The following is a 14,711-nucleotide window of genomic DNA, read 5'->3' as shown; positions in this document are numbered from 1 at the left end:
GGTAAATTAGCCTCTTTTCAAATCTTTTAAATTTGGGCAATTGAACCTTCCATTCCCATCTCACTTGGATTCCAGCTGCCTCAAATAGTCACTGTACCACTTGCATGCACTCCTGGGAACTCTCCTTCCCTCCCACAGCTGATACCTGAACAAACAAGCAAATTACCCTGTACCAAATGCATTCAACTTCACCTCTTTTCCCCTGCCAATCAGGCACATAGAAGTATTCTGATGGGAATCAGAGCTTTGTAAGCATCTCCCAACTCTTGCTATACCATCTGAAAAGTCTTCAATTTAAGAGGCAAATTTGTGTATTTTTAAAGACAGATTTACACTTCTGTTTTCAAAAGAGACTAACAAGGTGAGCTCAGGTTCTGTTCTTTCCTCCCAAAAGGCAGCCTCTGCCAGTGATTCTGTACCAAGTTCTTGCTGTGCTGCTTTGCGGGTTTAAACCACCCTACAAAGTTACAAAATCTTAAATTTGCCTGTCCCCTACCTTTAACACAACATACATTGCCACAGGTGTGAATATGGACAAAGAATACGAAACCTCTTCTTGATGGACTCAGTCAGTGTTGGATTAGACATGATGGAAAGAGAATCTGCAGATATGTTAAATGGTGTGTTATTTGTTTACTTAATGTTTTCAGGAGTTTACTGTAGTGGAATTGCTGCCATGGACAGTATCACACTAATAGAACTGGGAGAACGGCATCACTAGGGAAATCTGGGATAAAATTTACAAGCAGGATCCCTTCAAGAAGCTAGTAAGTACAAGTGGAAATGGGTTTACAAGCATATAGAATTTCACATGTGAAAAATATTTTACATTGGCAATAGCAGAGCCTAGAGAAGCATGAGAGAAGGGTATGTTTGAATTTCATGTAAAGGCAATGAAACCAACAGGAGAAAAAAAAATATAGATTAAAACATCAGTATAATGGGACAAATCCCACCAAGTAAAAATCCATACAGAGATGAGTTCCAGGGACTCTAAAAATAAAGTGCATCATAAAAGACTAAGAGTAAGACACATACTTTCTTTGCCCTACTACAATGTAATATTTGAATACATGGTTGTTCTTTCAGAGCTTAAATAACAGTTCTGTAAATCTCTAAATATGATTTTCCATTCTCAAAGGAATACATATGTAATAATTCTGGAGATTAGAAATGCATTCAGTACCAATCTTATTACAAGATAATCAAAAATTCATTTCAGCAACAGACCAAAACAACAGAAAAAAATAAAGGAAAGTGCACATGTATGCACTGAAAAGAAAACACTCTTCAATACAACAATTAATCCTGTGCCAAATAATATCTCTTTATTAATCTCATGGCTTCTTTGATGCCACTGGACTTTTTTCTTTCAATTTAGCCGCCTTCTCCTTTTTCAGCTGTAACAAAGAAAGACAGCATAGTGGTTTAAGCATTCATTTTTAAGTTGGCTAGCAATGCAGTATTGAATCTCCACATCCAGCCACAAATTCACCACAGCGATACACACAGGGGAAAGAACTACAGCATCGCTTACTTTGAATCACTGGACAAAGAAGCACTACCATAGCTCTGCAGCTCATCCCCCTTTAACACCAGGGCTGCTTTTATCTCTGATAACGGCAACCTAGGTATTTATGTATCCCTCAAGGCCAAAGCACCTCCCAAATGTTCAACGGTTTATCTTTATGTCAGCAAAAGGTAAAGAAGTTTTATTACAGACGTGTAACAGACACAGAGCAACCAGCATGCACAAGTTGCATGGTAAGTTTGTTGCTGAGGTAGATGCAAAACCACCAACTCAGCGTCTCCCCACAAGATCATGTCTCCTCACAAGATTTTTTGCCTACACAGTAGGCTATGATTTACCAACACACATACATTTAACTCTGCCATTTTTCAGTAAGACTATTAATCCAAATAAATAAATCTGTTGGTTCTGGAAGCAACAGTTGTTCTGTTACATTAGTGAATGAAATTCTATTTAGAGCAATGATATACAAGGGATGCATGGACTTTTGCATCTCATCTAACAAGATATGATGTTGCTATATGAAATGCAAAGAAAAAGAAAATATTTTTTACATGCCTTTTTTCATCCATAAAATAGTGCTGAAAGGAAACTATAGGCCCCAGCCTTGATTTGGATGTCTACAAATGAACTTCACAGCTATGTGATCCTGTTGTGGGTCTACACTGCACTTTCCCATATTTGGAAGCTAAAAGCTTGTACCTGAAATTTCTACTGCTTTTTGCAAAGAAAATAAAATCTTAGGGGACGGGGAGGAAAAGTAGCAGTTTGGATTTGACAGTAACTTATTTTCTCCTATAAACTCATAACCTATTTGTAACATCTTAGCATATTTTGTGGTGATTTCCAAAATAAAGAAAATTATTTACAATTTCACAAAGCTAGAAGAGCTTTCTCATTAACAAACACCTTGATGTAAGCAGCAAGCTTAACAGCAGTGAAGATTTTAGAAGTTACTTATGCAACATTGCCTTATGAAAGAATTCATATACAGTCGAGACATTCTTCCAGCTGAGATGGTGGAGCTAAGGAGCTGATGTGGGAAAAGAACTGGTATTTAAAAATCTAAGCAACCTAGCTGCAGGGCATTTAAATTTAACATGGTCAAAAGGGTGGAGGAAGCACCTGAAGGGGGTGATTCAGACCATCTAAGACATTCCAGATTTAGCCCAACTACACAGACATTGGTGAGGAAAAGAATATCATAAAGTTTCATAAATGAGTGAGGAAACAAACATTCCCAAATGTCACAGGAGATTTTCTGTGAGTCTGCTTTGTTGGTTTTGTCACACAGTAAAATATTTTGGCTTTCTGTAATGGAGAGCTAATGAAATAAAAAACTGTCCAGTTAAGGTAAATACTAGACATGATTCTGAACTCCTGCCACAGCTCATCATGGTATTTAAAAATTAATTCTAGTATTTTGTCAGGAAGGAAATGCATTCAGATGGCACTTAACTCATACATTTTTATTTTTTAAGACATCTTCTTGTGAAAATGCATTTGAATTAAGCAATAAATGTAACTTACTTGTTCTGGATGACCTTTTTCAAAGTAAGCCATGTCATCATCTTCTGCATGCTTTCCATGAGAAATATGCCTTGTGGCACTAGAACCACCTGAAAGGGGGGGGGAATAAAGAAAGAAAAAAGAACAAGAAAATAAATCAAACCTTTTTTTTATTAATGATGCTTGCTATTCCACTGGCTATGTTTCATATGTGGCAAAACATATTTAAGAACTCACCTTTATGGGTAACAAACCCCAGCAACTGGAACCAAAGCATAACATTTTTGGTCTAGGCTAGCAGCTATGATGAGTAGTATTGGAGGAGTTCAATTAATTGCTAAATTCTTATGCTAAATTAGAGACATAAGGTAAGTATAACCAATCCATGCATCCAATTTCATGCAGAAAAGACTCTGGCAGAACGAGTTTCACAGGATTGTGATGAGTATGTATGATCCATTCAGATGTGACGAACTTCTGGTTGGAATTCAACATTTTAAAAACTGATCTGATGAAAAAGTGACACCATTAAATACCAAATGCTGGGGGAAAAAAAGTATTAAATTTATTAAAAAGCACATCATGAGCAAAAAATAACAAGCAGCAACAAAGCAGTTATTCTAACCACTTCACGTACATGAATGTCATACACAACAGGGCTTCAATACTTGTTTTAAGCTGGGGTTTAGCGCTATGCATCCTTTGACTCACAAATAAAAGCAATTAATTTTCTATTAAATACTTTCTGTTAAAAAAAAGAAAGAGTGATTATTCTATTAGTATAGCACCTGTTATCTGAGAGATGGTTGGGGCAGAACTAGAAGGTCCCGCGAATGCTCGTAAAAATGGATGATCCGTGCCAGTAACAGGCGATTCTAGGAGTTCAGCTGAAGGAGCCCCTGTTAGAAAATAAGTTGAACAAAAACATTAACTGCACAAGATATATTAAGAACAAATGTGATGGAGTCCAAACAAGGCAACAGATTCATATTTACAACGCTCAGTGCAGACCCCATAAACTCAAGTATTAACAAAAACGTTACAGAGGACAGCTTCAAAAAAAGATTAAAAGCTTTGCCTCCTTAATCACTACAGCTCACATTTTCTAAACTTCAGACAAATACAAGAAAACAGACCAGAATTTTAAAAAATAAATAATGAGTACATGGCAATAATAAACAAAGCAGTATTTCAGGACAAGATGTGTCCATTACTAAATGAGACAAAATCACGGGGCAGCAAAGGTATTGAGGACAACTAATACGCCTGTCAAAAATCAAGTTTTACAATCACCTTTTATAATACTGAACAGCTATTAGCCTTTAAGTTTGGGAAAGAAAATGTCCTACCCAAGAAATACCTAGGCAGTATCAGGCTAAAGGATTACAACTACTGGGCTGAACACCAGGATTGTTAATAAAAGGGGTAACTTTATCAATTCACTACAGTAAGTTACATAAGTGGGTTTCTCACACCTGAATACATAGAATATAGAATACCTAGAATAAACCAGGTTGGAAGAGACCTTTAAGATCATCGCGTCCAACCCATCAACCAATCCAACACCACCTAAATAACTAACCCATGGCACCAAGCACCCCATCAAGTCTTCTCCTGAAAACCTCTTCATTCCTTCTCCTATTCATTCACTTCACCTTCAAACTTTGAAAAATCTATGCTGAATTGCTACTTTTCAAAACTGCTTAGTTGGAGAATTAAAATTTCATCTCAGGACAGCTGCACTTACCTATTCCGCTGTCATCAAGTCTCATGTAGCCTTCTGCTAGTGAACTAAAACCCGTCAGTCCTCCCATAGCAGCATAAGGAACATCCTGCCCCACAGGCTTTCCTTGGGCTAAGCGCTCTTGTTTAGTTTCCACAACTGTTTCATGGGTGTATGCTGGCTGACCACACGCACAGGTAAAGCAGCTATGAAAGCCTGAGCACTTGGAACCTAGTTAATAAATGAAAAAGCATCTTGAGTGAGAGTATAATGGAATTTGTACTTCATTGTAGACAAAATGGAGTCTCTCTAAAATGATCTTCTAAAAATCTAGAGTTTCTTCACTGCAAAAGCATCAAGCTATATGAAAATGCTGTATAAAACAGGAGGGAGGATGAGTGTGGAGATTAGATCATAATCAGGGTTTCATTTGGTCAAGTTTTTAGTATGGCTGAGGATGGAGATTGCACCTCTCAGAGGAGCCTGGACCAGTATTGGTTTTCTCTTGGAGCAGACGTTTCTTTCCTAACAGCTAGCTGGATCGCTATGTTGCAACTTGTGTCCACAGTGCTTAGTAACATCCCTCTCTATTCCACAGTGCTTAGTAACATCCCTCTCTATTCCTCCTCTGACAAAAAATGAGAAAGAAAACAATTCTGTCACTGGGTAAAGAAGACAACCAGCCAGCATTTTGGCAGTATTACCTTCAGTGGTGTGCAGCACATGTCAATGTTGTATGGCCAAGAAACTTCAAATCCCAATTTATCATACAAATCCCAACACAAATGTCTACTGCAATTAGCAAAATTATCTCAATAGTAAACAGGCTGTGGCAACAGCAGAATGAGTTCTACATATGAGTATTATGAGACTGTTTTGCAGGGGGATTTAAGCTTACATAGATATAGGATGTAACTGAACTAGTCACACAAATGGAAGTGACATTCAGAAACACCATGAAGTTATATAGCTGCCCGAGCTACAGCCAGGAGTGTCATCAAAGCCCTGCTGGATAAATTATGTAAACAAGAAACTGAGGAACTGACTTTGCAAATATTTCATTATACAAATGACCCTGCTTCCAACTCCCAGTTACAGTTCATTTTGCAGAGCACAGAAAACCATTTTTTTTGAAGCCTAATGTAGTATGTTCAAGGATCACATTCTTGGAAGAGGTGAAGGCTTTTTCATATCATTATAGGCACTCCTAAGTGACAGAGCTCTTACTCTGTGTTTGGATATAGAATGCAGCATATGCAATATCAGTATTTTTTCAATTACAACTTATCTATCACATTAGATTTCTACAACATCAGGCCAGATTTAATACCAGTACATTAAAACAACACAAGGTCAAAACAGCAGAAAGTCTTGGCACTTCTCTGTGTAATCTGTGAAGTCCTTGGAAGTCTCAGGTATTTCTGAGAAGCACTTTAAAAAGTGCATAGCATAAATGATTAATAAAACCACCATGTTCTAAGGATTCAAGCTAAATCATCCAATTGCATGTTTAAGACTTTCATGTTCCTTAGAGCAAATTCTTGAAAGGCTGTCATATAAATATTTCATGCTTTATTCTCTGGGATACATACTCATCCAGCAACAGTTGATTATGGTTCTTCCCATACAAATTACTTAGATTTCATGGAAGAAATTTACTAACAGTATGGAACTGTAGCAGAAAAAAACCCAACCAGCCAAACCAACCAACTTCAGCTTACATAAGTATGCACCATTTATTTTCTATGGTTAATAACTGCAACCATTTCACTACAATACTCTCAAACAATTGAAGGAACATGCTTCCTCTTAGTGTCTTCTCAAACATTTTGCTTGAAATTCCATTCCCATTTGCATTTCTGGACCCATAACCTGTATGCCTGGGAACTGCTTTGTTGGAGTGCTAACAATAGGACCATTTATTTGGGAACACAGCATTGCTTCCTACCGAGTTAAGAAAATAGATGAAAATACATTAACATTCTATTCAACCAGCCAATAGAGGAATGGAGAACAACACTTCTGTCTCTCAAACTACCAAGTTCAAGGAGAAAAGTCACATGCAGGCAGCAGTGGAAGTGTCAAACCGTACGTGGGGTGTTTCCATACTGCCTGACTTCAGGCATGTGTGAATCACTGAGAAACTTACACTCCCTCACAGGACTTGGAGAAGCTGAGGATCTTGCTCTAAACCCTCCTGTGCAAAAGACAACGTCTTCTGTCCCATTCTAGGACCAAAAATTTAGTGACAAGTGCTGCACATACCTGATACTCTGATGAGAATACATCTCTCTAATGTACTGTGCCTGTTAAGTTTCCTAGCAAAGAATGCTGCAAGCCCATCAACAACTTACAAGAGTTACATGAAAATCCAGGTGCTGCACTGTGCTGATCAGCAAAGTGTTTGCATCGGCAGCGGATGGGCTGTGTGCCATTTAGAGGGACATAGTGATAGGACTGGCATGGACAACAGCTAACTCTGCAAGGCACACGAATAGGACGGTCTTTGGGAAGCACTTCATAGTCCGTTTTGTGTTGTTTATACCTAAACCAGGCAAAAATAGCAACTTTTACGATTTTGTTATTATTTACCAGAAATCTAACAGAAAGGTTTGCAATCTATCTTACAATTTCTCTTTTGTAGTATCTTAAATAATATTAATAACTGTTGTTAATTTCAAGTTGCATGCATAGTATCAGGTGCTTTATACATTTGTTACATAAATCCCACAGACCCTTACATTCATTTTGCTAGTATTATCAGAATCAATCTGACCTACAACGACACAAACCTCAAAGCTGAATTTATTGCAGGCTACAAAATACTGTATTTAGGCATAGTTCTTATGATTAAAACCCTCATCATCTCAAGCCTTAGACCTTAGCTTAACTTGCCTATACTGTACTGCAGTGTATCTGGAAACACTTCACATTTTCCTGATAGAATAGAATAGAATAAACCAGGTTGGAAGAGACCTTCAAGATCATCGTGTCCAACCTGTCATCCAACACCACCTAATCAACTAAACCATGCAACCAAGCATCCTGTCAAGCCTCGCCCTGAACACCCTCAGCGACGGCAACCCCACCACCTCCTCAGGCAGCCCATTCCAATGGGCAATCATTCTCTCTGTGTAAAACTTCCTCCTAACCTCCAGCCTAAACCTCCCCTGACGCAGCCTGAGACTGTGTCCTCTTGTTCTGGTACTGGTGGCCTAGGAGAAGAGACCAACCTCTGCCTCACTACAACCCCCCTTCAGGTAGTTGTAGAGAGCAGTAAGGTCACCCCTGAGTCTCCTCCTCTCCAGGCTAAGCAACCCCAAAACCACAACAGTTCAAGCAAATCAGATTCCTACCGGTGAGTACAAAAGCACAGTGTCTCTGGTCCCACCAGCTTGCAGTCCATGCCAGTTGGTGATCTCCAGCTCACATACAACCTGTTCTGTAACCGAACTGGCAATACTTTTCTTTTGTACTCTTCGTACTCCTCAGGTGTAAAGAGCTTTCCTCCATCATCATCACCAACAATCCTGAAAATGTGTCATTAAAAAACATGAAGACAATAAAAGTAGATTTCTTCAGATATTTTTCAAGTAATATATGACAATACTTTTGCTGTAAATGACCAAAAAACATAGAAATGATCCTTAGCTTTCATAACACTGTTCTGATACACGTGTAGCAGAACTATAGCTGAATTTTAGAGAAGTTTTGAGAGTAATACTAATTTAAAAATATTGTTCTGACAGACTGAAACACAGAGTTGTAAGAGTGAAGGAGCAAAATAATAAAGCAAACCAAGCTTCTTTTCACACTGGAGAAAAATTAATGGGTTGTGTAAGCAGCCCCGCCTCAGACTTCTTGAATGACCTCTGGCAAGTCACTTCACCCATCCACACCTAATTGCCCTGAAGACTTGTATCAGGTTATCTCATCTTAATCTAGTTGGAGCAAGATTGTTCAACGGGAAGTAAGTAATCACACTGCAATCGAAGTAGCAAACAATACATTCAAGACGTCTTCTAATTTGCAGGAAGATTCTGCTAGTTTCCACACACAAAGGTGATAGTGGTATCCCACACTTTGGACAGGCCCACTTAGTGAAACTATCACTGTATTCACATTTAAGGTCACTGAATATAGCTGGAACTCCAGAGTAGCATCCAAATTCTACATTTATGGACACAACTGTAGGCAGCAAATAAAACCTGTAAAATATAATTCAGACTCAATTACAGCATTCAGCTGTGCCGAAGGTCAGTTTATTAATGTCCATAAATATTTTGGTTGTTATGATTTGGCTATGCTCAAACATACAGCGTTTTTGTCAACTATCCTGTGGGTTTGTGCACTGCCAGGGCTGTACTGCACCAGAACAATGTGTCAACTCATCACTACCATTTGCGTATCAACCCAGCTGACACCCACTGAACCAGTGCGTATGCAAGAAATATCGGTGCTTATGTAATCGGTGCTTACATAAGAAACACCACAGTGCCTACTGCCTCTCATGCTTTACTCAAGGCTTTCCCCATCTAAATTAAGGCATTTCGGTGTAGTAACTTGAGTTTTGCTCGAGAGGAGCAATGACGAGGTTGGCAAAGAGATGCAGCAGCTAACAACACGTGTTCATTCCTTGCAAATGGGAATTCAGGACGCACGCACATCGGTGTCAACTGAAGCACCGTTGCAGCTGACCCTCACACACCACATTACAGCCGCTCCGCCAGGCAGGGCACGCCGGGAGCCGAGGACCACCGCGGCTCCTGGCTTGCGGACAGGCGTTACAACGTGTCCTCACTGCGGCGAGACGGACTGCTCTCGTCCCCCTCAGGCCTGCCCCTAAGGGCTGCTTCCGGGCAGCCTGCTGTGCCTTCTCCCCGGAGAGCCTCCCTCGGGCACCGCCACCGAGGTACCGGGGGCACTTCTCATTTCGCCTGTAAATGGCAGGGGTACGTGTGTGAAGGGGTGTGAACAAAAGCGCCGCAGGCCCCGAAAAGGCGGCTTTAGGGCGGCGGGAGACGAGAGCTCTTTCTAGAGGAAGCCGCGGGCAGACCGCAGGTGCGCGTAAACCGCCCCTAGTTCCGCAGCACGGCGGGCCGCCGCACTTTGAGCCCCTACAGCTGGCCGCCCCGGCCGGGGTGCCCGCCTCAGCCAGCCCCGGCCAACCCCAGCCCACCGCGCCGCCCCTCTTCCCTCCCCTCCCCTCCGAGGTCGGCCCTCCCCTCACCGCCGGTACACCGCGTACTCCTCTACGGCCGCCGCGTTCACCTGCCGTTGTTCCATCTTGCCCCACCGCCGCTGGGCCTCCCGTGGGCAGGGCGCTGGGAGAGGACGGGTGGAGGCCGGCGGGGCGGCGGCGGCGCACCCGCGACAGCCCCGACCGCGTCTGTCCCGCGGGCAGGCGGCTGGGCGAGCCGCCTTAGCAACCCGCCTGTAGCTGCCGACGTACCACGGGCACGGCAAACTGCACGTTAGGACACACGTGGTGCTCACACCCTTCCACGGGACGGTGGTCACCCCGCAGACACCCACAACTAAACAGCAACGCTGGGGCACGGACATAATCTCTGCTAACACCGACCAACCCCACAAATCAGGACCACCCCAAGCCGTCCTGGCCCTGCACTTGCTTTGTCCTGTACAGCTGCTACTAATTAGACCTTTCCTTAGACCACCACATTTCTGGTGGGGAGGGGTACTTTTGGTTGATCACTGATCTCCTGGCATTTCTCCATTATAAAAGATGTGCTCCACTATAATATACACTTTCTTTTCCCCCCCACCCGCCCCCATAGTTCAAGACAAAAGGAGGCCACCTTTGGGAAACACAACCAAGGATGGTTCTTAGACTGGCAACCTGCAATTCCCAATTCCTCTACATGTGACACAATGCCACCACTTTGAAACACCTCCTCCGATGTGTTTGAAAGCTGTAGTAAATAGATCACAGGCAGCTATTTCTGATGCTGCACTATCTGTGTACATTGACTGCTTCCTCTCGATTCAACCTCTTCTGCTCATGTGGCTGAGCACATGAGCAGAAGAGGTAGGATGTTTTCCTTAGCTAAGCTTCAGGAAATAAGAGTATTCAAATTATGCTCTGCATGTTAGCATAAACTGCGAGCCCTCAGGCTGTTAAAATGAGACTCAAGAAGGCAGCTTTTCTCCCATACAATAAAATGACACGTGCCTGTCAAAAAAAAAGAGACAGCAACTGAAGGAAATCTCCATATTGTCTTGCATTAGGCAAGCCACCAGCAACAAAGCAGAAGGTGAAGAGATGGCACAAGGACAAAGGCAGTATTTTGTCATCCCCCAGAGAGAGATGAAACAACAGGGAAACTCTCAGTTTTTGAGCAGCATCTAAATAAGGCGATAGGGCATATGGTCTGCACATTTGTCCTGTAGCTAAGCCACATGTATATGAAATTTCAGCAGAGCAGCCAGCAGTGCAATACAACACACATTGTTCTGTCACGCTGAGATCTGAACATGAGCAGGTCCATCTTAGAGGCAGAAAAGATAGGGGACCAAGTCACCTCTGTAGTCTTCACGTAAGCTAGCAGAGGAAAATAAAACCACACTAAAAAAAAAAGTCAGGATTGTTTCTCCAGGTAAAATAGAATTCCTCTTATGACCTGAAAAAGAAAGAGATGAAAGAAAGGGGTCCTTGAAAGCAGGACAAGGAGTTCTGCAGAGAGGAAATTCAAACACACTGCTGTACAGGAGCTACACAGAACTCAATGCCTTTGAGGAACCTTATCCATATGCACATTTCACTAGTGACAGAGATCCCAGCACTGCCAAGAAAGTGGAAGGGGGGCTCTGGCAAGCCTGGTTCTCACAGAATGAACAGAGCTTCTATGCCATGGGTTGATGTACTTCTTATGTGCAAGATCTTTGTTAAAAACAGTGCTTTGACTTAGTTTAGGTTTGGAAAGCAGAGAGAAGTTTCCAAATTAGGCATCTATAGATGAGGGCTACAAATGTTAGGAGTGAAGGCACTGAGAGTAGGAAATCAAAAATACTTTTCTGAGGGACACCTGTTCTATGAACTACCTTCCATCTTAAAAACTGAGGATTTATTTCTGTATCTGATCACAGCAAATGTTCTCTGTGATAAAGAGACAACATTCAGCATATTAGCACTTCAGCATCTGCTTTAATCCAAATTTGTGCTCATAGAATTACTTAGGAACAAATATAAAAGGTGAAAGACTCTGTAATTAAGGAATTGAATTATTAACCAAGAATGTTATTTCAAGCATCCACTGTATTACTGTCAAGAATTAGGGCTGGACTGGCCACTAAATGAGTGACAAATGCTTTTACTTAACCCCTCTTCCCTCCCAAAGGAAAGAGAAAGGGAATAAGGGAAAGAGACTCGTGGTTTGGAAAAGAAAACAAAACCCACTTTAATAACAATAAAATGAAATACATACAAACATATACAACACCAATACTGAACCCAATGCAATTAGTTGCTGTCACCACTGATGCTGTTAGCAGAAGTCCCAGACTGGACTCAGCTGCAGATGGGAACCAGATTCAGGAGCTGGATTTTGGAATTGAAGAACTGAGGATCAAAGGCAGAAAGGATGGAATCCTCCTCATGCTGACCATTGAAGAAGAGGAAGTGTAAAAGCACTTGACTCTCATAATCACTCAGCTTTATACTGACAATGATGTATATGGAATGGAATACCTTGTTGGTCAGTTTAGGGTTACCTGACCTGTCCACTGCTTCCTGCACGTACAGCCTTTTGCCTGGACTTCCACATGTTACACCGGATTTAGCAGTGACCTCGGTCTGCATGTCAATTCTCGGTACTAACTAGGAACACTGAGCATTCTCGCTACTAGAAGCAGACGCTGAGAAAACATGCCATTAACTTCAGGAAGAGCAGTGACTTAGAAGAGACTGAGCTGAAAAGTAAAATCACATAATAACATTTGTCCTGTTGCAACTCAAACCAGAAGATACTATCATAGCACAAGTATTGGAATACATTTTGGGTTCAGAAAATCGTTTTCTGTCACCCATTCCTTCTAAGTGACTGTAATGGACACCCAGCATAAAATCCAGTAATTCCAAGTCAAACCAATGAGACTTTCCATGAGGAACTAGCAAGTAATTTTGAATAGCAGGACAGGAAGGAAAAATAAGGGAGGAAAAAAAAAAAAAGATTTTCTGCTACTGCAAAGAGGCTATGCCACAAGGTAAGTGAAAGGAACAGAAATCCAGATGGCATGTTTTACCTCCTGTGGCTGTGATGTAGCATACGGACGCTGCTGGCCCAAGATCTCTGAACATATCAAAGCGGGTTGAACATATGGACACTCGCTTACAGTACATCTCTGCGAGACCTAAGGTGCTGCCTACACATCAAAGGCAACAGCTTAATGCTTTGTAGGGTGTTGACAGTCTCTCTCAACACCCTCTGTTAATAAAATGTGTGACCCTTTACATTTTTTTAGATCCTTACAAGTTTGACAAGTGCTTTAAAATTAATCTCGGTGAAATACCTATATAAATTGAATATAGCCACTATATCCATGCAAGACTAACTGAGAAATATCTTTTAATATTTTAGACCTCGAGTCACAATTTTGAAGGAATAGTAATTTTTATTTCTATGCATTGGGTCAATGACTATCTCTAATCAGCTATGCTGAAAATGAGAAGAATTGGAGCAAATAATGGAAGCAGTTTCCATCAAATTGTTTCCTCACTTCACATCTGTCATCAATACTCTGATATACTTCAAAGCAAATGCAAGCAGTACTCACTTACTATGAACTTCTAACCATGACCACCATGCATTATGCTACAATAAAAATTAGTTTGTGTATTATTAACTCTATATTGCAGGCATTTAAAAATGTCAACATATTTCTCTTCAGTTTTTGCTATCAGAGAAACAGAGCATGATTAAACATCCTCTGAGCAGAACAAGCTCCTGAATGCCACAGGGAACCTGCAAGCTCACAGGCAAGCAAGGGTCAATTAACAATGAAAGGGTTTTTCTGGAGGTACTTCCAAACACTGATGGGAAAATTGTAGTAATTAAGATCACTTGCAGCTAAGATAACTCAGTAGCAGGGGATGCCACTGATGCTTAAGTGATGGGCTTTCATATATGGACTGGAGGGTTTCTTCTTTAACTTGGGTCTCACTTTAATAATCTAAATATTTTTAAACAGATAAAAACACACATGTGCATCATCCCAGACACACTGAGATTTAGTTAAATATCAATTCACTGACCATCTATTCCACATGAGAAACACTGAAAAAAAAATCTAATTCACTAACTCAGCTGTTAGAAAAACAAGTCTCTCATTTCACTATTGCCTTTGAAATTTGCATACTATTGTCATGGTAGGGCCAAACGGGCCCAGCACAAACCCAGACAGGCCGAGATGTGTCTAAACACAGTCCCACTCCCTCCTGCAGGAGTTGGGGTAATGTGGGAAAAGGGACAAAAGAAAGGCCCTAACATGTCTGGATAAACAAGTTTCCTTCTAGGGTAAGAGCATGTGTACTGGCCACTGCTTCTCCCCAACCAGGCCTATGTTTCTGCCTTTTATGACCACAGCCTGGCAGACTCCCTTTTCGTTGGGTAACTCTGTGCTGGCTTCAGTTGCCCTATTGGCCTAATTGAATCTTGGGCTGATTTCTAGTCGAGGCACCTTGCCTTTGCCTTGCCTGCTTGGACCTGCCTTGCTTGAAGTTGCCTGGTCCAGAGCCTGGGATGGAAGCCACAAGCCTACTCACTGCAAGCTAGAGAAGCCACAAGTCTTAGGAGCCGGAGTGAATCCTCGCTTCCCCTTGCAACTATAATTTTGCCATGCCTCAGTTCACCCAGGGAAGCCAAGAGTCCTTTGCAGAAGATGCGTCGTATCGCCTGCCATCCTGCTGGAGCCAGACCAGCCCCAAGACCA

General features: G+C 41.5%; 1 protein-coding gene across 1 annotated transcript; it reads right to left on the bottom strand.

Moving 5' to 3' along the window:
* Positions 1-640: 640 nt before the first annotated feature.
* FAM221A (family with sequence similarity 221 member A) lies at positions 641-10,093 on the bottom strand. The gene is made up of 7 exons (XM_054161186.1): positions 9,994-10,093; positions 8,120-8,293; positions 7,118-7,308; positions 4,788-4,994; positions 3,829-3,939; positions 3,062-3,150; positions 641-1,400 (listed from the first exon to the last, which is right to left on the bottom strand). The coding sequence occupies exons 1-7, from the start codon at positions 10,047-10,049 to the stop codon at positions 1,338-1,340; spliced, it is 891 nt and encodes a 296-aa protein (XP_054017161.1). The 5' UTR covers positions 10,050-10,093; the 3' UTR covers positions 641-1,337.
* Positions 10,094-14,711: the final 4,618 nt, after the last annotated feature.

Source organism: Dryobates pubescens, chromosome 4 (assembly GCF_014839835.1).
Source record: "Dryobates pubescens isolate bDryPub1 chromosome 4, bDryPub1.pri, whole genome shotgun sequence".
In the NCBI taxonomy this organism is placed as follows: domain Eukaryota; kingdom Metazoa; phylum Chordata; class Aves; order Piciformes; family Picidae; genus Dryobates; species Dryobates pubescens.
The sequence above is the reverse complement of the archived record's forward strand: the minus strand, read 5'-3'. Positions and strand labels throughout refer to the sequence as shown.